General features: G+C 38.2%; 1 protein-coding gene across 7 annotated transcripts in view; it reads left to right on the forward strand.

The window, feature by feature from the left end:
- ELP3 (elongator acetyltransferase complex subunit 3) overlaps nucleotides 1-25,895 on the forward strand; it is a 103,627-nt gene that overhangs the window by 24,660 nt on the left and 53,072 nt on the right. For 5 of the 7 annotated variants that reach the window (XM_021942167.2, XM_021942169.2, XM_021942172.2 and 2 more), the window contains 3 exons: nucleotides 11,325-11,486; nucleotides 14,066-14,198; nucleotides 19,475-19,665. In XM_021942167.2, the coding sequence (XP_021797859.1) occupies nucleotides 11,325-11,486; nucleotides 14,066-14,198; nucleotides 19,475-19,665 (486 nt within the window). Of the gene's footprint in view, nucleotides 1-11,324; nucleotides 11,487-14,065; nucleotides 14,199-19,471; nucleotides 19,666-25,895 lie in introns of all 7 variants that reach the window. The other 2 variants (XM_021942168.2, XM_021942171.2) reach the window with 1 other exon arrangement.

Raw genomic sequence — 25,895 nt, forward strand, 5'->3', positions numbered from 1 at the left:
TGTTTATTTTACTTTGGTTTTTGCTTGCTGGACTACATAGATGTAAACTGACTTTCATTAGCTTAGCAGGGTTTTTTTAAAGATTAATATTAAATTAGGTTAAAGATGATATATTGAGACCGATGAGTCAGCAAGCAGCGTTTAAGGTTAACAGTCTGTTCACATTAGGGTCAAGTTTTACTGCTGTGTTAGCTCAGGTGTCCCTGCTTTGTTTTCATATGTTGAACCTGATTAAAGTTTTGCTTCTTAAAAGAATAGGAGTTAAGGTAAAGAAAAGCTCTAGCAAGCAGAGAGCCTGGTTATTATTTATGGCAAGCTAGTAGCAAGCCGTGTGTTACATATTCTTGCGGATGGAAAAATTCGAAAGTTGAGTGAACAGAGAGTTCAAGGACAAAACAGGTATGGCTTTTGTGAAGGCTCATTAAATCAAGCAAAGTGCTAATCACTCAGTACTATCAGCTGGACTGAGATTCTTCAGTAGTCTCCAGAGAGCAACAATTACTGGTGACTGTCATCGTGTAACAATCAGGCTCTAGAGATGAAAAAGACCGGTAGTGGGATCTGAGTCACCCATTCACTGGAATGCAAATGTTGCCAAATAACTCGAACAACCTTTTAAAATGGTTTTATTCCTTTTTAATCAGCTTTGCCCAGAAGCAGATTTACATTCAACTTTAAGGCTCTTTGGCTGTTTTCACAAGATGCAATTTAAAAGGGTAGTTACCCATTAAAAAGTGGGTGAGTCATACTTTCTCCCTGTGGAATTTTAAATTCATTTCCGTTCCTTCCTCTTTTTCCTCCCCATTAATGACTTTAAATCCTCCAACTGTGTTCTTACCTGTCTTAGAAAAGCTGAAGTACTAGGTAATGCTAGGTACCAGGCCCAGAAGACAATTTCGTAGACTTGCAGAGCTGCGACAGAAGCAAAAGGAACCTACAGAGGCCTGAGAGTGACTGACTGTGTCCCTGCTGCCCTGGGCCTCATTTCTGGCAGCCCTCAGGACCTTCTGCATTTCTGGGCTTTGACACTGATACTCCCTACCTCGCACTTTTTCTGTTGACCATTTTACTTTCTCTTTTGGTCACCCAGATTTCCATACATGGTCACCAGGATCCTTAACATTGGCCGGAGAATGTAGGATACAATCTTAGTCACTTTAAGGAGTTGATATTGTTTTTCTTTCAGCATTTTATTTGAAACAAATAAAAATTAAACCGTTTTCAATGAGCATCCACATACCCATCATCTAGATTCTATTATACTTGCTTTATCACATATCTGTCAGTTCCACTATCCATTCATCAGTCTCTTTCATGCATGCTTGCGCTCTCTTTTTTGATGCATTTCATAGTAAGTTGTATGCTTCAGTATGCTTCTCCCCAGATACTTCATCATGCATATCACTGACTGGTGTTCACTGTTTGCAGTGTTTTTCTTTCGAAGTAAATTTACATACAGTACAAAACAACGTGTGGCATAATATATATATGAGAAACACATATGTTAAGTATACCATTTGATTATTTTTGACAAATGCATATACCTGTACTACAAAGTCGTATTAAGATACAGAATGTCACTGTCATCCCAGAATGTTTCGGGGGAAAGTTCTCACATCCCTCTTCCTAGTAAATCCTCCCCTGCGCCTCCCAGAGGCAGCCATTCTTCTGGTTTTTTTCCCCATCACAGGTTAGTTTTGTCTCTTCTAGAACTTTGTATAAATGGAACCATGTAGCATACTCTTGTAGGCCTCTCTCACTGAGCATAATATTTTGAGATTTATCCATGTTGTTGGGTGATTCATTTGTTGTTACCTATTTAGTGGTGAGTTATTCTATTGTATGCAGAGATCACAGTTTGTTTACCATCCTTCTATTGATAGATGCCTGAGCTGTTTTGTTTGTGGCCATTATGAATAAAACTTCAGTGTACATTCTTGTATAAGTCTTTTTGTGGCTATATGTATTTATTTCTCTTGGGGAATAAATAGACATGGAATTGCTATATAAGTTTAGTTTTACAAGAAACTGCCAGTCATTTTCCCAAAATGGCTCTACTATTTGTACTCCCACCAATAATGTATGAGCATTTGATTTTACCACATCTTCACCAACATATGGTGTTGTCAGTCTTTTTAATTTTAGCCATTCTAGTGGGTGTATAATGGTGTCTCGTGGTTTTAGTTTGCTTTTTCCTGATGACTAATGATGTTGAACACTTATGTGCTTATGCTATTTGTATATTTCCTTTGTGAAGTATCTGTTAAAATCTTTTGCCCGTTTTTGATTGGGTGGTTGTATATGCTAGCTGCCAGTCCTTTGTCAGCTCTATATTTTGCAAATATGAAAACCCAGTCTGCAGTTTGGCTATTTGTTATATTAATGATATCTTTTAGCCAGTTTTTAATTTTGGTAAAGTAGAATTTAGCAGTTTTTTCTTTCGTGGTTATTGCTTTTCTGTATTGTCTCTAATAAACCATTGCACATTCCCAAGGCACAAAGATATTCTCCTGTGTTTTCTTCTAATTACAGTTTGAGCTTTCACTTGCAGGTTTATGTTCCATCTTGAATTAATTCTTATGTGTAGTATGAGGTGGGGATCACAGTTTCTTTTTCCCCATATAGACATCTAGTTGCTTTAACATTACTTCTTTAAAGACTTTCCTTCCCCATTCGGATTATATTTCACTTTTGTTAAAAATCGAAGGACTCAGTAGATGTGGGCTGGACTCTTTTCTGTTTCATCGATCTGTTTTCGATCCTTATGCCAGTGCTACACTGTTTTGATTACTGTGGCTTTTTAGTATGTCTTGAAGTCAAGTAATATGAGTCTTCTAACTTTGTAATTGTTTTTCAAAATTGCTTTAGAAATTCTAGGTCCTTTGCATTTCTATGTAAAATTTAGAATCAGCTGGCCAAAGTCTATTAAAAAGTATAATGGATTTAGAATTGTGTTAAAACTATAGAACAAATGGAAAGAATTGACAATTTATTGCTTCTTCCAATTACGAACATAGTCTATCTCCTTGTATACTTAGGTTTTTAAATTCTCTTAGCAATCTTCGTTGTTGAGATTTTGTAAGCCTTTTGTAAACAAATTTTTTCAAAATATTTGTATGTGTTTTGGTGCTACAGTAAATGAAATGTAAATTTCATTTTAAAATTTTATTATTATTATTTTTGAGTGGGAGTCTCGCTCTGTCACCCAGGCTGGAATGCAGTGACACCATCTCAGCTCACTGCAACCTTCACCTTCTGGGCTCAAGCCATTCTCCTGCCTCAGCCTCCCGAGTAGCTGGGATTACAGGCATCCACCACCATCTCTGGCTAATTTTTGTATTTTTAGTAGAGATGGGGTTTCACCACGTTGGCCAGGCTGGTCTCAAACTCCTGGCCTCAAGTGATCCGCCCACCTCGGCCTCCCAAAGTGCCGGGATTACAGGTGTGAGCCACCATGCCCAGCCCTAAATTTCATTTTTTTCAAATTTTTGCTGCTAATATATATATACATACAATTGATTTTTATATATTAATGTTATATCATAAGACCTTACTAAATTCACTACTTAATTCTAAAAGCTATTTTTGTAAATCCATTAATATTTACTTCCTAAACAATCATGTCATCTGCAAATGTGCCTTTTACTTTTCCCTTTTGGATTTGCATGCTTTTCTTTCTCTTGCTTTACTGTACTGCCTAGGACCTTCGGTACAGTGTTAAACAGAAGTGGTAAGAGTGGGCCTCTCTATCTTGTTCCCAGTGATACAGGGAAAACATTTTTATTTCAGTATTAAGTGCAGCCTGTGGGTTTTTTACAGTTACCTGTATTAGATTGAATACGTTTATTGAGAGGGTTTATCATTAACTCATTTGTCTAATGCTTTCTCTGCATCTATTTAAATGGTCATATGATTTTCCTCCTTTATTGTGATAATATGAATTATTTTGATTTTTTTTAACATTAAACCTTACAGTTCTAGGATAAACCCTATTATATCATCATCTTTACATATTGTTGGATTCAACTTACTGATCCTTTGTAGAGGATTTTTGTGTCTACGTTTATACGGGGTGGCAGCCTCTAATTTTTATAGTTTTGTTGTCAGGTATTAGTTGTTGGTATTAGTATAATTCTGGCTTCACAAAACAAGTAAGGATGTGTTGTTCCCTCCCCTATTTTCTGAAACTGTTCATGTAACATGAATGTGATTTCTTCCATAAATGTTTGCTAGAACTCACCAGTGAAACTATCTAGGGCTGGAATTTTCTTTATGGGAGGGTTTTAGATAATTAATTCAGTTCATTTAATAGATATGGAGCTATTCATATTTTCTGTTTCATCTGTGTCCATTTTAATAAGTTATGTTTTTCAAGGAATTTGTTTCATTCATTTTGTCAAATATTTTGGTATTACGTTGCCTTATTAGGCTTTTAATGTCTGTGGAATCTTAGTGATCACCCCTGTTTTAACCCTGATACTCATCATCTGTGTTCTCTCTATTTTTCTTGTTTACCCTAGTTAGGGGCTTATCAATTTTGTTGTTCTTTTCAAAGAAGTAGCTTTTGGTTTTGTTTATTTCCTCTACTCTGTAAACTTCTACTTTTATTTTTATTCTACTTTCTTTTGGTTTAATTACTCTTCTTTCTCTAGTGACTTAAATAAGGTCACTGTGACCGGGCACAGTGGCTCGCGCCTGTAATCCCAGCACTTTGGGAGGTGAGGCGGGCAGATCTGGCCAACATAGCGAAACCCTATCTCTACTAAAAATACAAAAATTAGCCATGTGTGGTGGCACGCACCTGTAATCCCAGCTACTGGGGAAGCTGAAGCAGGAGAATCGCTTGAACCTGGGAGGCGGAGGTTGCAGTGAGCTAAGATCACGCCACTGCCCTCCAGGCTGGGTAACAGAATGAGACTCCTTCTCAAAAAAAAACAAAAAGATTGGCCATCATTTTAGACCTTTTCCTCAAATCACTGCTTTAGCTGAATCCCACACATTTTGATGTGTTGTATTTTAATTATTCAATTCAAAATATTTCTTAATACCCTTTATATGTGTATATATATATATTTTTGATCCATGGAATGTATAGGAATGGGGTGTTTAATTTACAAATTTCCGGACAATGAGGTTTTTCTTGATATCTTATTAATTTCTAATTTATTTTCATTTTGGCCAAAGAACCTACTCTATATAATTTTGGTGTTTTAAAATTTATTGAGACTTGTTTTATGGCCCAGCATATGTGGTCTCTCTTGGTGAACATGCCATATATGTTTGTAAAGAATGTATATTCTCAGTTGCTGGGTGTCATGTTCTATGAATATCAGTTACACCAAGATGGTTGGTAGTGGTGTTCAGGTAGATTTTATTTTTTATTCTTTTGTAGTTCTGTCAATTGCTAAGAGATTGAAATCTCCAACAATGATTGAGGAACTGTCTACGTCTCTCTTCAGTTATATTAATTTTTACTTAATGTAATTATTTTGAAAATCTGTTGTTAGGTGCATACACATCTATGATTGCTGTGTTTTCCTGATGTATGAGCTTTTCACCATTATGAAATTACCTCTTTATCATCATGAGATGTCCTTCTGCATCCCTGGTCTTGCAGTTTACTTGGCATTAATTTAGCTGTCACGGCCTCATGTGCTTACTGTTTGCCCTGTGTATTATCCTTTGCCATCCATTTGCCTTCCACCCGTATGTTTCTTTATCTTGAAAATGCATTTCTTTAGACAGAAGTCTACAGTAATTGGGTCTTTTTTTTTTTTTAATCCATTTTGCTCATGTCTGCCTTTTAATTGGAGTGTTTGTTAACATTTGTTGTAATTATTGATACATCAATTTAAGCTGATGGTTTGATTCGTATCTACCAGTTTAATCATCTCCTCACTTTGGTTTTCAGTAGCCAAGAATAATAGTTGTAATGAATACTCTTGTGGTCTAATTCTTTATAATGTATTTTTTCTATATCCTTTAATAGGGAATGTCTTCTTAAGAGAAAGGGAGAAGACTCCTTATATCTAGTACAATGCCTTGAGCATAGAATTCTGGTACTTAGTAAAGGCTAAGTGAATGCAGTGGAAAGAACTTTCCCTTAAGAATCAGGAGACATAGCCTCCAGACTTATTTATATTATTATTTTGCATTATTATCTAGTTTAATTCACTATTTTGTGTGTGTGATTTAGTTTCCTCATCTATAAAAATGAGGAGGTGTAGGACTGTATTATCTCTAAAATTATATCTGTCATCTATGATTTGAAGCTTTCTAATGGAATGAGAATTTTTATCTAAAAGATATGTTCACAAGTTATTCTTCATTTAGCAACCACTTTCTGACAATCATTTTCTATGTTTTTATGTATATAACCCTTAAATTTCAATGTGGATATAATATTAAAAGAATATAATATCTGTGATTCTTTTTTTCTTTTCTATTAATAATGTGTTGCTGCTCGTTCTTTAGCTAGACGAGGGGACTACAAAATGATAGTTTTTGTCAGCCATGAACAGAATCAAACCTCAAACAAAATGTTATAGGTTGTTTTTATATATCTTAAGCCCTGCCAGCTAATATGATAGGGCACAATGGTCTTTGATTAGTCTGTAAGCTACAGTGCCACCAGGTTGGTTTTTCATAGGTAGTACTCATTTTTAAATCAAAATTCTTTTCTTTGTTACTTCATTTTGTGTTGGGCAGTGGTTAATTTATAGAACCTCATGACAAAACCACCAATATCGAGGAAGCAGACTTGACTACCATCTCAAAAAAAGATTGGGCGGAATAGTTATTTTTAAATCCTCAAGCACATCAAACAACTCATTTAAGTCTAGAGTATCACTAACAGAGCATTGGGCAGAACTTCAAATTTTATTGAGATGTTTTCAAGATACGGTGATAGTTAAGAAGAGGAATTTGTTCATGGTGCTGCTGCCAAGGAGTTACACCAATAACTCGAGGTGTTATCAACAATTCAAACAAATCTGGCTGTTCAAAGAAGTGGGTATACTCCACTGACTTGTTTTGGGACCATAGATGGAGAAGAGATTGTATGTTGTGACTAACGAAAATGAATATTTCATCTCTGTACCATTTTTTGCTGTGCAGTCTGGTTTGAGCAGGTTGACTATGAGGTTGCAGGATGTCCACAGAGGGAATGTTCTGTAAGCCTTTCAGGAACTTGAGCCTTGAGTTCTTGTGAGAGTTTAAGCAAGACTAGACCCAGGCACATCCAGTTGCAGTAAGGACAGAGGTTTTGAAAGAGGAGCTGCCACGAATTATTCGTAATGAGAGGTGCCCTGTCTGATAACACAGCTTCTTGGAGTGAAACAAAAGATAGTTTCCAGAAGATAATGAAGAGACTTTAAAATCAGTGTGCTATCTTCCTTCCATCAGTGTCCGCCTGGTTGGGCCCTTAGTGCAAGGAGACGGTGATGATAGATAGTGCTTTTGTCAAAAGGTCACTTTCTTCTTTCCAGAAATAGAAATATGCTTCCCAAGAAACAATCTAAATCTATTTATATTTCTGCCACTTCTAGCTTTTTGTTCTGTAGTCGTTTCTCTCTTTCTTTTTTTTTTTTTTCTGTAAGTCTTATCCCCCCAGCTAGATCCTTAAGCATGTCTGGGACAAGAACTATTATAGTTTTACTTTCTGAAGAATACCTGGCCTACTGCTAGGGACCTTCTAAGGTTAACTTTTTGCAAGAGGAAAGATGAACTGTAGATGTATCTGGAGGCTGCTGTTGGAGTGAAGAGAGACCTCCTGTGTTCCCAGTTATGCCTAATTCATTTATTCCTTCTTCAAATTTGTAATTTTTTTTTAAATGACGGAGAATTTTTAGTGTTGAAGCCTTTTAGCCTCTAGACGTGTTTGAGACTGCCAGCTTTCAGAGGCTTCCTGTCCAGATGGAGAGACAGACATATCCACACATAACAAGGCAGACTACTTGTAGTGTGGGCAGGGCGCTTTGAGAATGGGAGCGCTGAGATCTCACTGGGGGCGGAGGGGTTCTGGGAAGATGTCATCAGGGGAGAAATGTATTGGAGCTCTGTTTTGAAGGCTGGTAGCTTTTGCTTTTTGTTTGCTTTTAAATTCCTGGGTTATTGTTCCATTTCTCTTCACCCCTGCTACACAATTTTTAAAAATTCTGTCAGCGTAAGGTTTTGGCTTAAGCTATGCTTCACAGAGAACATTAGCATCTTTTATCGCTGGTGCCATTCCTATGGCATACAGAAAAGCGTAGGATTCAACATAGCCCCATATTGTTGGGCTGTACAGGCTTAAAATGAATCTGTAATACCACAAAAAGAGCAGAAGAATTGGAATCAGAGGATCCCTTTTGAGTATTGGCTTTGTCTCTCAAGAAGTTGACAGAGTTGCTGCATGCGGAAGAACTTGTAGCCCCCAAGAGTATGGGAGTTGGACTGGGTACTGAAGGAGAGCCATGCTTTTGGATGGCTGTCTAAATGGCACATACTGTTGGATAGCTACCTTGGTGATACAGGGGGATCACATTAATAGCAGGCCATAAAATATCAGCTTAGATTGGTTGAAAGCCTATATGTGCATATTTGCATATTAAAGAATAGTTATGTTGATATGTTTACATCTCTATTAAATGAATAATTAGTGAGATGTAGGATTAGATATAGTATTATCCAAAAATTTTCATGAGAATACAGTAAGCCTATGGGAAAAATTCATTGTTTTGTCATTCAAATTTGATACAAATTTCTGTTTAATTGGTTTTCGGATGAAACTATAATTCTGGAAAGAGGAAATGTAGTGAAAGCCTTTTTATAAATATAAAATATTGACTTTTCAAAACCTGAGTTGTTTTTTTCTTCCTCTATTTCTGTTACTGCAAAAGGTAATGACATTTCCTGCCTGAGGAAAGACATTTTTGAAATGGAGTTAAATTATTATTTGAGAATAAGGTTTCCTTCTATGGCCTGTACTATATTCTGATGACTTATAAAGAGACCTTGTATAGCAGTGTCCTCTATGTGTCCTTGGTGGGGCCTTTGACATTCTGTGCAATAGGAAGACTAGCTAATAAATTTTCTCTTTCCTCTACACAGATTCCCATTTGTGTAATTGCCTCCCCTCTAGTTTTTCCCAGTGATGTAAGCTACTATTATGCCACTACGCTTGCTAACTTAATGGTATCACTGTTAAGAAATAACTGCAAGTTTTAAAAAAATACCAATTGGAATGCCTCATTCTAGGATATTCTCATTTACCTTTAAAAACGTAGTCATTTAGAACTTTTTGCTTTCTGGTTTTTTTTTCTTTTTCCAACCTTTGTATTGTGTGCCTTCTTCATAGTATATGAATATTTATTTTTATTTGAAAAATGTTTTCCCTCAAACCCAATACTTGATGCTAGAGAAAGGTGCGTTACGTCTCTTCTGTGGCATTATGTACTCCTGTTACTGCATGCCTTAGTACCCACCTGTTTAAGAGGCACAGGACCTGATGATTCTATTGTTTCAGAGAAGCCAAATTAGTTTGAATCCTGTCTTAGGCAAGATTTGATAAGGTCTGAGCCTTTTTTCTGTCTCATATTTCATCTTTTAGTGACTTTGAACTACTCGTTTACCTTTAGTCCTGTTGCCTCTGGTAATCCTACCTAAAACCTCGCGGAATACAGAAATAAACAATGCAAAAGAGTTCAGATGTCCAGAATGAAAGACTTGAGAATTTGTTCTCTAGATTGGTGATTCTTAGCTTTCTTAGTTATTATTACCAATAAATAAGCCCGTTTTTATTGACAATTAAGAATGAAACAGTGAACCTCACAGAATTAGTTACAAAAATTACAGAAATGTTATGATTTTTACTTTTCAATGAAGAGCAATGAACTTCTTCAGAAAGAAGGAAAATAAATGGCAATTTTTTTTAAGGCTTCTCTCATCCTCCCCCCAAAATTGACAACATTGTAGAAGGGTGCATTAAGAAAAATGGTTGGGTTCTAAGAATTGAGAGATGTTGGCCGGGCGCAGTGGCTCATGCCCATAATCCCAGCACTTTGGGGGGCTGAGGCAGGCGGATCACTTGAGGTCAGGAGTTCGAGACCAGCCTGGCCAACATAGTGAAACCCCGTGTCTACTAAAAATACAAAAAAATTAGCGGAGTGTGGTGGCACATGCCTGTAATCCTAGTTACTTGGGAGGCTGGAGTATGAGAAATGCTTGAACCCAGGAGGTGGAGGTTGCAGTGAGCCAAGATCGTGCCACTGTACTGCAGCCTGGGCAACACAGTGAAACTCCGAATCAAAAAAAAAAAAAAATTGAGAGATGTTGAAAAGCAGAGAAGTCTGGGGTCCATGCTGAGTTGTCTAAACAGTGTGGTAACTGGAATACAGAGCAAGGACTTTGAAGTCAGGTGGACCCAACTTCGGATCCTGACTCCAATTTTATTAGCTCTGTGTCCTTGAACGCGCTGTTTACTCCCTTTCAACTTCAGTTTCACCACTTGTGAAATGGAGATAATAGGACACACTTCATAGAGCTGGTGGGAGGATTCAGTACTAGAGTGTGTGGCACAGAGCTTGGCCCACAAAAGACTGTAAATGTGAGCTCCTATCCCCTCACTTCACTAGCCCTGCTAGCAAGAGACTTACTTCTCTGCCTCTTTGGCCAGCATTAAGGCCACTAACTCAAACAGCATGAATCTAAAGTGGTGCTTGCTACTCTGATACGTGATTTTAGTAAAAGACAAAAGTGATTGGTAATTTTGTAAATCATTGCTAAGATTAATAGACTTGGTGAAAAGACTTTTGTGTATATAGAAGACATTTCATCTAAAATATTCCTGTAATCATTACATATACCCTCCCCCCTTTTTTTCTTTCATTTAAAATGACTCAAAAATATAGAGTGGGAAATAAATAATGCAGATGGTTTTCACTTATGTGAAAAATGGTTGCTAGGAATTGAAAAATAGGTTTTCACAGTTAAAATCACTGCTTTCAAGGAGATTATGGTTGCAGCTTACTGCAGGGGAATAATAATGATAATGATGATAATAACATTACTATGCTAGCTCAGTCACATCAATCCTATGAGGTGTAGATAGTATATTATCCTCATTTTGCAGATAAAGGAACCGAAGCACAAAGAGGTTAATAGCATCCTCATGTGCATAGTTAGGAAGTAGCAGAGCCAGGATTTGAACTTAGACAGCCTGGTTCCAGAGCCTACACTCTTTACCACTATCTCATGCTAGGAGGACAGAGAGAAGGCAGTTTTTTTGAGAGGGAGTAATGTCTTGAAACCTGCAACAGGTTAATTATTTTAGATTTGCTCTACAGGTATTCTGAGAGAAGCCTCACAAAGTGTATTGGAATTACTATAGAGACCAGACCAGATTACTGCATGAAGCGGCATTTAAGTGACATGTTGACCTATGGCTGCACAAGGCTGGAGATTGGGGTGCAGAGCGTTTATGAAGATGTGGCTAGAGACACCAACAGGTAAGATGGTGGCAGGTGATCTTGCACAAGCCTTCCTCCAGCTTCACCAGTTTTCTCTACATTCATACCCAGCCTTTCTTCATTCTGACCAGTCTTAGGGAAAGAAGTATGGGTATTCCTCCTTTTCAAAGTTCTTTCGTCTGTCTATCCTCTTACTTCCATCTCCTCCTTCCCTCATTTTCAGTTTTTCTCTAGTGACTCTTTTCCAGCAGCCTGTAAACATGCTCATCTCTCTCCCTCTTCTTGTCCTACACAGCCTTGTCCATACAGAAAGCAGGGGAGAGGACTCAGGGTTAGTAGTTTAAAGCAGGAGAGAAGGCCAAGAACAAAGAAAAGAGTGAGGAATGTTGAAGAGATTCATTTCTGTGGAGCAGATACCAACTAGCAAAAAGTATGGTGATGCCATGGTTTTAAACTTTGAGAAATTCGGGAATGCAAGGAAAGAAGGAAATAAGAGTTGTTAGAGCTTTATTATGCTCCCTCTAGAAATATGTCTTTTAGTTGAAAAGAAAATGCCCGTGAAAGGTTAACTGTATAAGGAACTTCACAGTTAATTGCTAAATTAGTGGAGTAGGGGAGACAATTGAGAGTTTATTAGGCAGCTGAGATGATTGACTAAGAATTGTAACGGTGGGCTTTGGAGGAAGGATGTGTTGAGTTGGATGTTAAAGGCCCCTTTATTCTGTAGGGTTTCGGTGGATGTGATTGGTGTTGTGCCAGGAGAAGGAAGCAGAGGGGAACTAGGGAGACAAGCACTGATCAGCGTCTTAGAAACAACCAAGAGGAATGCCAGGCCGAGGAGGATGGAATTTTCCCTTAAGGAATAGAGATCTGTTGAATATTTTTTAGCATGGGGAAGAATCTCATGGATATCATGTTTAAGAAAGAGTAACTGAATAGGATGCTTTTATGTGGGAAAAGGCTTCAACCAGGGAAACTGTGGAGTGGTGTAGCCTTCAAGGGCTGTGCTAGAGAGACACCTGGGCAGATGGAGGGGAAGGTGAAGCTTTCTGAAGAATACGACATCTGAGTTGAGACTTCATGGAAGAGTCTGAGTTGGTCAGGTGCAGAAGAGGAAGATTGAGGCAGAAGGAACATATGAACAAACTCCTGGAGATGGGAGTGTGTGGCACATTTGGGGAATTTGGAGTGGCTTAGTTTGGTTAGAATGTGAGATAGGAGAATGATAAGAGATAAGGCTGAAAAGCAAACAGAGGGCCTGGTTATTAGGGGCGTGAAGAGTCAGCCCAGGGAGGCTGGACATTAATCCAGCGGAGCAAGCCACCAGCAGGCTTAAAGCTACAATATGATGGAGCATATCTGTGGCTTAGAAAGATGCCTTAGTTACAGTGAAAGGGGCAGGTCAGAGAAGAGCAAGTTGGAAGGGAGATCGGGTACGAGGCTGTTACAGAAATTAAGCAGGAAATACCGATGTCCTGGAAAGAAGTGAGTGGTGGTGGTGGTGACTGACTGGAAGTGAGGATAAGAGAGAATGGGAAGTCAAGGAGGCTTGGAGAGAACATGGGTTTCATTTGGCTACACTAAGTTTCAGGTACCTGTAGAATAGCCAAGTGAAGGTTTGCTTTAGAGCAGGACTAGGCAATAGACAATTCAGCAGTGATCAAAATGTTCTGTGCTTGCAACCAAGTTTTCCATTTTAATTCTTCTAAATACAAATTTTAATAACCACATGTGCCTAGTGGCTGTCATTTTAAATAGTGCTGCTTTAAAGTATTGGTTATTTGGGTTTGGAATTCAGGAGACAGGCCTGGCCTTGTCCTAGGAATTGGGAAGTCATTAGCAAAAAGAGATTAGAAATTGAAGTCATGGAAATGGATGGGAGCATTCTGAGAGAGTGAGATGGAGTCTGTGGTTTTTAGAATCCTTCTGCCGTGAATGGGAACACCTTGGTGGCAGAAGGATTGCCACAAGGCTTCAGTCTAGTTGCCCAAAACTATTATTAGGACTTGTTTCCTGCTGGATGTGGCTCTAGAATGCTAAATTAAGATGATTTATCCACGTGACCCCAAATGACTCTGCCTTCTCCCTAAGTCATTCTCTCTTTCTACTGTTTTTTTAAGGCTCCTCCAAACCCACCAGTGAAATCTATTTTGTATTATAGGTTTCAGTCTTCCTCTCTGTCTACAAATAATTTCACAAGATCTTTAAAGGAAAGAACATAGCAGCTTGCTGCTTCTGCATGGTTTTGAGCTTTTAATTTTTAATACAGATACTTACATTCATAAGGTTGTTTTGACGGGTGATGCTAAACCAAATAATTTTAATACACATTAACTTTTGCTACCCCAATTCTTTACTTTCAAGACTTTGAGTAGATGCGTAAGGGAATTTCTGAGAAATATCTCAGAAATAAAGTTATTTACTTCCAGGCCTCCTGAGAGGTGGGGATGTAAAAAATAACTTTCTGAGGTGTCTTTTCCCCCAGCCATATGATTTTGGTTATGGAATTTCTGTTACCTGTCTCAGAGATTGTTTTCCCCCTGTTTCTTGTGTTAACTTTTTCACCCATTTACACAAATAGGTAGTGATTTTCACAGGTAGTGATTTTCTTTCCTTAGGGGCCACACTGTGAAGGCAGTGTGTGAGTCATTTCACCTGGCCAAAGATTCCGGTTTCAAAGTGGTGGCCCATATGATGCCTGACCTGCCAAATGTGGGACTAGAAAGAGACATTGAACAGTTCACAGTAAGTGTGGCTTCAGCCAGGCGCATTCAGAATGCCTCTGCATGTTTCTTATCCCGTCTGCTCTTGTTGCCTGTTTACTGATGTTTTCCATTGTTAAAGAAATGCATCCTTATTATAGAATACTGGAAACACAGTAGGGTAAGGGACATCACCCACAGCCCCATCAGACAAAACTCTTAACATTTTAATGGGTTCTTTCCAAGATTTTTCTATGCTTAGGCTTTTTTGAGGGTGAGGTTGTCTCTGCAAATATAACACAGACATACAAATATGTATGACATAGGAAATTATTGTAAAAGTTTTTTCACTTAACATTATAACAAATGTTTATCCATGTTGTAGCATGGTCTCTGTTAACATGTTAACATATTTAAATGGCTTTTTAATTTAACATGCCATATCTTGCTTAACCCCTTGCAAGTTTTTCAGAATAAGGTATTACTGGTTTTTTAATATTATTTAAAAAACACTGCAGGTAAATGAGTTTATGTGTATAATTTTTTGTCGTATTTAGGTTTATCTGTTTATGATAAATTCCATGGAGTAGAATTATCAGGTAAAGGTAGAAACATTTTAAGACTCTCACTCTGTTAATAAGTTGCTTTGCAGAGAGTTATAACAATTTACACTCATTTCAGCAGAGTTTTTCTTCACAAATAATTCTCTCCTGTTTATTTTCTATGTATGCTTATACATGCACACACACATATGTACATATATTTTACTCTTTGCTAGTCTGATCGAGAAAAGTGCCATTTTAACTTGCATTTTGAAATTGTGATAATACATTTTTCAAGTTTGTATTTACTAATTACATTTCTTTCATCTTTTTGGAGTTGTGAGTTTTTATCCTCTGACTCATTACTCTATTGGGATAAGAATATTTTTAATAATAGTTTATGTGAACTTTTTAGGTAAGGAGATTATGGACTCATTGTTTTTTATATTTGTTTTAAATATTTTACTTAACCTATTATTAACCTTTTAGTTGTGCTTCCATTAAGTTGATCTTTTTTTTTGTTTTTTCTTCAAATGCTTCTAAGCTTAGAACTGCCTTTCTGTTCTTTGAATTTTCACTCTAGGTTGTTTTATTGTTGTTATTTTAACCCTCACAGTTTCTTGATCCATGTTAACTTTGTTGTGGGAAATGAGATTGGTCAGGCCTTTAGTTTTTCTTCAGATTCTCAGATAGGGCAAGTGTGTTTTAGGGATATCCTTTTATTGAAGGCGATGACAATATTTGTCAAGTTATTTCATCTATAAAAGTACTTTTAATTTGCTCTGTTTAGAAAAATGCAGTTCACCATGTCTTATTTGTGAAGTTAATAATTCTTTCCTCTCAAGAAGTTTACTTTTATTATTTTTTAAGTTGGTGAACTGCACCTGAGGACCTGTTTATGAGATAACATTAATTCACAGATATCCTTCTTCGTAATTCCCCCACACTGGCTGTGTAATAGATTGTGAGTCTGGTATCCTCCCCTCAGTAACTAATAGCCAGGTGCTCAGACTCCAGGCCAAAAAGGCACCTGAAACACATATTATTATTATTATTATTATACTTTTAAGTTCTATGGTACATGTGCACAACATGCAGGTTTGTTACATATGTATACATGTGCCATGTTGGTGTGCTGCACCCATCAACTTGTCATTTACATTAGGTATTTCTCCTAATGCTATCCCTCTGCCTGCCCCCCATCCCATGACAGGCCCCAGGGTATGATGTTCCCTGCCCTATGTCCAAGTGTGAAACACACTTTTCTTTAGCACAGCTCCTAGGTGGACCAGTAGGATAGCCAGAACTCATAAAGTGTAAGTGCTCCTGAAAAATATAGTATGTTTCATACTGTAGCAAGCCATAGCAAACAGCTGAGTCTTGCTATGTATTTTCCTTGGTGTCTTCAACATAAGGAATAGTTCAGTAATAATATTGCAAGGACTACCCTTCCTGTAAACAGATTTATTTGCTTGTTTGTAATCTTTGCAGGGAAACACACAGGGAATATGAGTGGATCATATTTCTTTTCTAACTGCGTCCTAGTAAAGAGTAACAGAAGGGAACTAAAATGAAAAATATGAGTTCTTTCTAGAGAAGAATTCTCTACAAATTAAATTGTTTTAAAATAAATAATTTTTAGAAATTGATAAGAGACAAACAGCTCAGTAGGAAAATGGGCAAAAAACTTGAACAAGCATTTCACAAAAGAGAATATTCAAATAGCCAATAGACCTGTCAAAAAGTTCTCAAAGTAATCTTCAAAGAAGTGAAATTTAAAACTACAATTGGTTTCTCAGTTTTCTATAGCACCTTGGTCTTGTATTGTGGCTGTAATTTATCTTATCTCTGAAGAAATTTATTACAGATATTTTTTATACATTTTATTTTTCTTTATGCAATGCCTCTGTTTCCTTTTTTCCTTTTTGTTTTGGTTGGCCCCTTAATGTCCTAGGCTTTCCCCAAGTTTATGATGATCTTCAGTCAATTTTTTATGCCCCCCCCCTTTTTTTTTTTTGAGACGGAGTCTCGCACTGTCGCCTGGCTGGAGTGCAATGGTGCAATATCAGCTCACTGCAGCCTCTGCCTCCCGGATTCAAGCAATTCTCCTGCCTCAGCCTCCTAAGTAGCTGGGATTACAGGTGACTGCCATCACACCTGGCTAATTTTTTGTATTTTTAGTAGAGACGTGGTTTCACCATGTTGACCAGGCTGGTCTCGAACTCCTGACCTCGTTATCCACCTGCCTCAGCCTCCCAAAGCGCCGGGATTACAGGCATGAGCTACTGTGCCTGGCCTAAAGCAATTTCTTATGCTTTTAAGAGTAGGGGATTGAAAAACTGGATGGCAAGGCCTGTGTGCCTAGCTTGCAGGCGTGCTTCACTGAAGAACATTCTTTTAGCAATAAGCTCTCCTTTCTTTAGGTTATTCCTAAATGTCAGTATGGTGAACTCTTATGTAGAGCCATTTGATTCATCCAGAGATGAACTCTCCAACTTCCTGCTTTGGGCTGGGTGGCCTGGGTATATCTCAGGAAGTTGGTTGCTGACATCCAGAGAGTGGGGCGGAGAGTCCACCAGTCTATGTGCTGGCTTTTCCCTGTTTTCAGCCTTGGTCTTCATCTAGACTTTCCTTTGTACTTGGAATCTCAGAGCCCGGAGGCTTTCCAGTTTCTCCAGGGACTAAACGTTCTCATCTCCCTGTTCAGGAAAGGCTAAGGGTTAACAGATAATTCCCTCTATGTACACACTTGATCCAGTACCCCTGTTTTTATTTCCATGTCTCTCCTCTGTCCTGCCCAGTTCTTGGTACCTCTGATCCGTGAGCCTTTCTGAGACTCGGCAGTGCAATTGAACAGGGCTTTCGTTTCTGTCTCCTTTTGCTGTTTTCTTTACTTGTAAAGTCATTCACAAGCCTTCCTAGTTTCTGTCTTTGAAGAATTTGTTGCCATCTTGGGTCTCATCCTTGCCTCCTTTCTAGTCCTCTTTGTTATTCTGGGTTTATACTTTTTAAAAAATTCTTTCCTGTTCCTTTTCTTTTTTTTTCTTTTGAGACGGAGTCTCGCTCTGTCACCCAGGCTGGAGTGCAGTGGCGAGATCTTGGCTCACTGCAACCTCCGCCTCCTGTGTTCAAGCGATTCTTGTGCCTCAGCCTCCTGAATAGCTGGGATTATAGGCACGCACCACCACATCCAGCTAATTTTTGTATTTTTGGTAGAGACGGGGTTTCACCATGTTGGCCAGGCTGGTCTCGAACTCCTGACCTCAGGTGATTCGCCTGCCCCAGCCTCCCAAAGTGCTGGGATTACAGGTGTGAGCCACCGCGCCTGGCCCCTGTTACTTTAGTGTGGTTTTGGAGGGAAAGAAAAGAAACACTTGTTTTAATTCTCTAGTGTTACCAAAAATTGAGAACCAATCAATTTTCATTCTTTCCAAAGGAATGTATCAGTCCATATGTCTCTGAAACTTATTATACAAGCACCAGAAGTACCTTTCTAAATCCCATGTTCAAATGTGGATTCAGACTGGGTGGACAATGGCTTCCATATGTGCTCTTTGTGGAAAGGCTGCAGAATATTTATTAAAGACCCAATGATTCTTTAAAATACAAATATTATAGGAAAATCACACAATTACAGAAGAAGATCTCTGAAACTGAATAGTACATAAAGAATACAGCATTTAAGAACATGATAGATGTCAATGAGAGATGGAAAGGTCTATCCTTACATTTCTTTGTAAAGCAAGTTTAACAATGAAGAGCTTTGTAAGAATGATGTGGCAAAGATAAAAAGGATTTTTTCCAGTTTACAAGATAGAGCCCTGCCAGCTGAGTAGATACTCCTGCCAAGGTGGGAGTGAGAGGGGACTGTGTTGAGTCCACTTTCATTTCTCCAAAATATATTATGCAAAACAAGATTAGAACAAATTATCATTGCCAAGTCATGGAAAGGAGAATGCCTGGTGTCTCATTGCTACATCCCAAAATAAAGAAAGAAAGCAGCCAGCTGGGGTGATACAATATAAGAAATGACTGTGGCAAAAGTAGATGAGTTAGATGTATTGCTCAGTGTCCGGATAACAAATGGACGACGTGTAGCTCAGGATAGGAATGGTGCCAGTTGGCTTAGGGACAAAGTAGTCATATTCAGGGATCAGCAAACTTTTCCTCTAAAGGACCCGATAGTAAACATTTTAAATTTTGTAAGCCAGATGATCTCTGTCACAACTTTTGAAATGTTTAAACAATTAAGTATATTCCATTATTAAAGGAAGATATACTCTAGAAGTGAAGGCAGACGTTGAATAGATTGTCATGTGGTGATAAGAAAGAGGTAATACTGGGTTCAATGGGATTTTTTTTTTTTTTAAGTGGGACAGCTAGTATTTGAAGGTCAGAAGGGCCTCTCTGAAGAAGTGATGTTCAAACTGAGACCTGAAGATTCGCTAGATAAAGACAAATTGATGAATTTTCCAGGCAAAGGAAATTGCCTTTGCAGGGCTGGAAAGGCAAGATGGTGAGGGGTGGCATGAGATGAGATTGTGCAGGAGACAGGCTGGAATGGTGAGGGCCTGGTGCAGTCCAGCACACACTTGCTTTGCCCCAGTGAGGCTACAGAAACAAGGAGTTTCTGTTCTGTCTTATGCCCTACCTGGTCTGAAGCAAAGGCTGCCCCAGGGCCTACAGGGTGTGCCAGAGAAGCTGTCCAAGGGTTGAGATTTCACCCTGGGTGATCTCTGCATAACTAATGGAGAAGTCATTTTCTGTTCTCTATTCACAGGAGTTTTTTGAGAACCCTGCTTTTCGTCCCGACGGTCTGAAACTCTATCCTACCCTGGTGATTCGTGGGACCGGGCTTTATGAGCTTTGGAAATCAGGAAGATATAAGAGTTACTCTCCTAGTGACCTGGTCGAATTGGTGGCTCGGATCCTAGCCCTCGTGCCTCCATGGACTCGAGTGTACCGAGTGCAGAGGTAGTGTGTTATCTTTTATTCCTAAAATAGTTGGTGACTGGTCTGTTCACCATTTCTCATGGAAATAGTCTGATTTCATATTAAGGGTTTTGGATTTTTTAATGGAAATAAGGTAACTGGAATGCTATCTGTAAATAGAGAGGCATGGAAATCATAGCATGTCTAAGCCACTTTGCCAATATCGTATTTATTTATCTACCCATTCATTCATGAGCCTGGAGATGGAGCCATGACGGTCAGTAGGCATGATGCTTGCTTCCCAGCAGCTTATGGTCTAGTTCAGTGTTTCCTCTTCCAGGTCTGCTTCCGTCTAGATGCAGTAATGGGTGTGAGCATAAGAAGTGTGGCCATGTGTGCAATCTGTGTTCTAGAGCCTCTGAAAGAAAAAGAGTAGCAATAATCACTGTTTACAGATATTAATGTAAATATAGAGGAAAGGTGATGTATTTCTGATGGCATGAAGAAAATAAAATAATCTGAACTGCCTTCTTCCTAGGAAAGAGAAAGTAAGATCTCATTTACAATCAGGAACCTTATTTGCCTATTTATACATACATACATACATACGTACATACTAGAAACATAACATAACTTCACAGAAAAATTTTAGAAGCTGTAAAATTTTCTGTGTACCTATAATCCTAACAAAGCCGATTCCCACACACACATTCCCACCACCCTGCCAAAAGCTACCCAGGCTCCAATATTAAATGCAAGGCCAGAAGGAGACTGCAAATGCATTACAGTCAGCTGCTAGACCAGGACTCCACTGAGCACAGAAACTGTGTGACTGATCATGTAAAGCAATGAACACTGGAAACAAGCAGAATTAACTACTTAAGGAAAATTATCAAGGATATAAAGTAACGGACTTACTTGCAGGTCAAAGGACATTTACATGATACTTCTGCTGCATACTGATTTCTCACAGTTTTAAAATCACTGGCCAAACTCCAGGATCTAAATTGCCTATATGATCTTTATTTTTAAAAATACACCTAAGAATACTAAGGAGATTTTAATAGAAAAATCAGCTGTTGAAATTGCTTGCGTGGCCCTTCCCCTTGTTGTTCAACCCTTCTGAAGCAATTGAGTCCGAAAGACATTAGGTGGCGCAGAGCAGTGTAGGTGTCCACGTACAGGAGGCAGGGAGCCACAGCAGTCCAGAGCAGGGTGAGAAGGTCACTCATTCACATGCAGGAGGCAGAGGCGTGGTGCAGGCTGTTGAAGTCAGAATGTGACGAAAAGGGCGTTCATTGCCACCAAGGGCAGATCTGGTACAGGATGTCAGAGCTGTACATCCTCTAGGGGTGGGTTGGGGGTATATGCAGAAGAGGAGACAGCAAGAAAAGGCCAGTTACTTATGGGGAGTTAATCTATTTGGCAGATATATTAATGATAATGAGTGCTAGGTTTTTTTGTTATCTTAGAAGTCAATTACAAATGTCGAAAAAGGAGAAAATTACTGTGAGCATTGTGGTGTTTTGGAATAGGAGATATTGGTGTGAACTCATAGTTTCCAACGTTTAGGTAGTTGTAGAAATAAGTGTAAATGTAATGAATAACAACACAGTCAGCCCTCCATATCCTCAGATTCTGCATTCTTCATATTCAACCAACTGCAGATGGAAAATACTCAGAAAAAACAGTGAGTGGTTGTTGCATATGTACTGAACATGCACAGATCTTTTTTCTGGTCATTACTCCCTAAACAATACAGTATAACAACTAGTTATAGTACTTACAGTGTATTAGATATCAATAAGTAATCTAGAGGCCAGGCGCGATGGCTCACACCTGCAATGACAGCATTTTGGGAGGCCAAGGTGGGTGGATTACCTGAGGTCAAGAGTTCGAGACCAGCCTGGCCAAGATGGTGAAACCCTGTCTCTACTAAAAATACCAAAATCAGCCGGGCGTGGTGGCAGGTGCCTGTAATCCCAGCTACTCGGGAGACTGAGGCAGGAGAATCACTTGAACTCGGGAGGCAGAGGTTGCAATGAGCAGAGATCATGCCATTGCACTCCAACCTGGGTGACAAGAGTGAAACTCCATCTCAAAAAAAAAGTAACCTAGAAGTGATTTAAAGTATACAGGAGGATGTGCATAGGTTATATGCAAATACTACACCATTTTATATGAGGGACTTGAGCATCCATGAGTTTTGGTATCTTTGGGAGTCCTGGAACCAATCTCCTTTGGATACTGAGGGACAACTGTAAATATAGTGTGTGTGTGTGTGTGTGTGTGTGTGTGTGTGTGTGTTTATAGCAGTGAGTGCACCTAGTTTCGAGTGAGCACAGCTGATTTCCAGATCTTGGTCTCTAAATGCTCTCCATTACTAAAAGGAGCATCTTGTGCCAAAAAGTAAGGACGTGTTCAAAGAAGAAAGGGGAAGCTGGCTTAAAGGGCTCCCATTGGCCAAATCTGGGACAATTTGAGCATCAAAATAAATATTGATACTAACAGATTGTAACCAGCTGAATAAAATAGGAATCCACAAGTTTATACCGATATACATAATTAATAAATTGTGTAATTCAGAAACATAATATTTGCAGTCAGTCTTCATCATTCTCAGATTCCTTATTTGCAAATTTTCCTACTCACTAAAATTCATTTGTGACTCAACTCCAATACTGGCATTTTCATAGTCATTCTTGGGCATGCTTAGCAGTGAAAAATTTGAGTTGCCCAGCATATCACCAGCTGAGGTCAAACAGGTGGCGCTCTGCCTTCTCGTTTCAGCGCTCACACTGAGAGCCAGTGTCCTTTTTGCAGTCTGTTTCATGCCATGTTTTTCAAAGTTTTATGCAGTTTGTTGAGGATTTGCTGTTTAGTGTGGCCCCCAAGCATAGTACTGAAGTGCTGGCTATTGCTCCTGAGTGCAGAAAGGCCGTGACGTGCCTTCTGAAGAGAATACATGTTATGTAAGCTTTGTTCAGGCATGAGTGATGTGCTGTTGGCCATGAGTTCAGTGTTCATGAATCAATAGTATATATAAGTTGTGTTTAAACAGAAACACACATACAACAAGATTATGTATTAATGAGTCAGCAAAAATATTGTGACCAGGACCTCACAGGAACCTAACCTGGTATTTTCCCTAGGAGCAATTGCTCAGTGTTCAATTGCAAAGTGTGTTGGTGACACTTTGTAGAATGTAACTACTTACTGCCTGCTAACAGAACTAGAACCGACTACCAACTGTACATAGTTTGAGAGTATCTGCCCCACCATACTTAACAATTACAGAGTGAAAGAAAATAACCTAATAGTGGGAAAACCTGGCAGCTGATCAAAGTGAACATTATCAGTAATAGGACAAATCTCAATTCTGGGCCGCCTGATAGAGGGTATGAGAACATAGCATCACTTCTCTGTTACTCAGCCAGAACTTCACGATCTGAATCCAATAGTCAGGAAATGTTAGACAAAACAAAATTGAGGAAATTCTAAAACATAACTGGCCCGTAATCTTCAAAAGTATCAGGATCAAGAAAAGAGTTCCAACTTGAAGGAGACCATGCAGACATGACAATTAAATACAAGGTTCTGAACTGGGTCCTTTGACTGTAAAGGACTTTATTGGGACACTGGTGAAACTCACATGGGGTCTAGGATTAGACACTAGTGAAGTATCCATGTTAACTTCCTCATTTTGATGGTTCTTTTGTAGTTGTGTAAGAGAATATCCTTGTAGGAAATATTTAAAGTATTCTCAGGGCGTTGAGACATCTTATTTGCAAATTAACTTTCAAATAGTTCAGGAAAATAATTATTTGTACTGCACTTGGGACTTGTGTAACTTTGTGATTGTTTCAGAATCCAAATTAATACAATAGACAACAAAGATGCAGTAAATAGCATTCACAGAGACAAAAGAAAAAGATGATTTGCATGTGTTATAACTGACTCAAGCAACCAGAGAGCAGTAAAGCTGCGGCTTCTCAGCCGCAGAGCATGGCAACAGATAGCACAAAATAGTTAGCAATTTCACATCCAGAAATACCAAAAGTAACAAGGCATGGATCTCACAGGCAATCAGATGAAGAATTTGCATTTTCTCCCTTCATTTTCAGCTTAAATTTCTTTCTGCTGTAACCAGTGAGTCAAAAGCAGCGGAGACATTGCTATACCATTAAAAGCTTAATTTTATAGACTTTTAAATACCACTATGGGACATTATCCTGGCCTACCAACAACTGAGAAAATAAGGACTTGAAGAAAACGAGGGCAGCAGATATAGTCTCTATAGGAAAAATGTAAAGGAGTGATGACAGGAAGAGTGGAGAACACTTATATGATACAACCAAAAGGTCATATGATAAGAAAGCCATGACATTATTAATAAGCAACATATAAGGCCTGTTAAGGAAACCTGGCTGTTCTCAGTTCTTCTGATACGACCCCGTTACACTTCTCCTAGGGAGAATTGGCCCATAGGAGAGTCCACAAGCTCTGATTTCAGGAGGCCCAACTGTCACGTATATTCCTCTATCAATACATCACTTACGGAACTTATGATGAGGAGTGGCACAGGTGGATGTAGGCTTACAATTTCGAAGTGACACTCTTACTTCACACATAGGTGGGTGGATTAAAATGTAATGGAATAATGTAAAACAAGAGGCAGTAGTGCAATCTCTTTCAAAATGTGGAATTAGTAATGTCCTCAATGAGTCTGAGGGCAGTTTATTGTTTGAAGATTGTGGTGACTCAGCTCCTAACATAGTAATGCCATTGGTGAACGAGTCATCCAGAGTCTAGCTGTGATGTCAGGTTTTTATGCTTTAGGACTGATAATGTAGTTAACTGTGAATATGATCGTTTGCTAGATTTTGTTTAGTACAAAGACTAATATCTTCATAGTATTTTCCATTTTAATTTATTCTTATTATGTAGTTTTGGTGCTTTTGATATGCAACTATGATACTTGTTGTTAAACATGTTTCTGTTAGAATTCTTTTTTTTTTTTTTTAATGTAGCTTACTGTGGACTGAGGTTCAATAAAGCATTTACTTTTTTGTAAGCATGGGGAGAATTCCGTGAGATGCATTATGTTACTTTATGTTTCGCATTGAGTGTTTACTAAACTATTACTGTGACTGCCTGCATAAGAACTCATTCATATTTATTATATTTTGCTACTTCCTTTTTACCCATTTTTATCTCCACATTTTCTTTGTATATACCACACTGAAAAATGATTCAGATTTATTTTGTATTGGAACTTGCTTTTTATTCTCAACAGCCACTGAAACTACTGAAATTTTAGACTAGGCTTATGCAGTGCTGAGGTAGCATATGAGATTTCACGTTCTAGTCAATGTATTACATCTTGTGTTTCTGCTGTGTACCACCACTCCATGATCTCATACACTTCCCTTTTGATCATGTGATTTTATACTCCCCCCACCAACAGTCTGTAGAATATTACTAATTATCCAGATCTTATGTTTCTTCCTGATTTCTAGCCATAAAATATTCTATTTACATGAGCAAAATAATGTTTTCTCTGTAGAACTAAACCACTTTCAATATATGTATTAATAACAAATTAGCATTATTTTTCCAGAAATTTCCTTACAAAGTTGGAGTGCATCTTTACATACCAGTATATTTTATACACTGGCAAATTTGCCATTGGCACTTTCGTGTTCCATTTCTTAAGGATTTAGAATAATCTTCATGGTTATAAACTTAATGGCAGAATAGTACTCTGCAATTTTAATTTGTATTTTTCAGTAAACTGTTCACCTTGTTAGACGTTTAGATTGCTTCCAGGTTTCTTTGATTTCTTCTTCCTTTTTTAAATGTAATTATCCTGGCCTCCACTACAGCTAAAATTCACGTACATAGAATTTTCTACTGCTGGTGAAGTAATCTCTTAGAGTAGTATAATCTGGGCGAAGGATTTCCCGTGGTAAAAGATCTAAGCATTTTTTTCATTATTATTATACTTCTTAAATCCTTTCTGGAACAAGGGGAAAATAAATAAATGTTACAGCTTTTGCTGTGAATATTGATATGGCTTTCCAAAGGGATTATACCAGTTTAGAGTAAACATTTACTGGTTTTATCACAACCTCTACAGAATTGGGTGCTTTGTAGTATTTTTATTTTATTTAATTAAGGGTATTAATTTGCATTTTCCTAGTTTCCCTTGTAACTGGTTATTATTTGTGTTTCTTCTTACGTCAGTTGTCTGTTTATATTTAATTTGCCAG

The sequence above is a fragment of the Papio anubis genome, chromosome 8, assembly GCF_008728515.1.
Source record: "Papio anubis isolate 15944 chromosome 8, Panubis1.0, whole genome shotgun sequence".
In the NCBI taxonomy this organism is placed as follows: domain Eukaryota; kingdom Metazoa; phylum Chordata; class Mammalia; order Primates; family Cercopithecidae; genus Papio; species Papio anubis.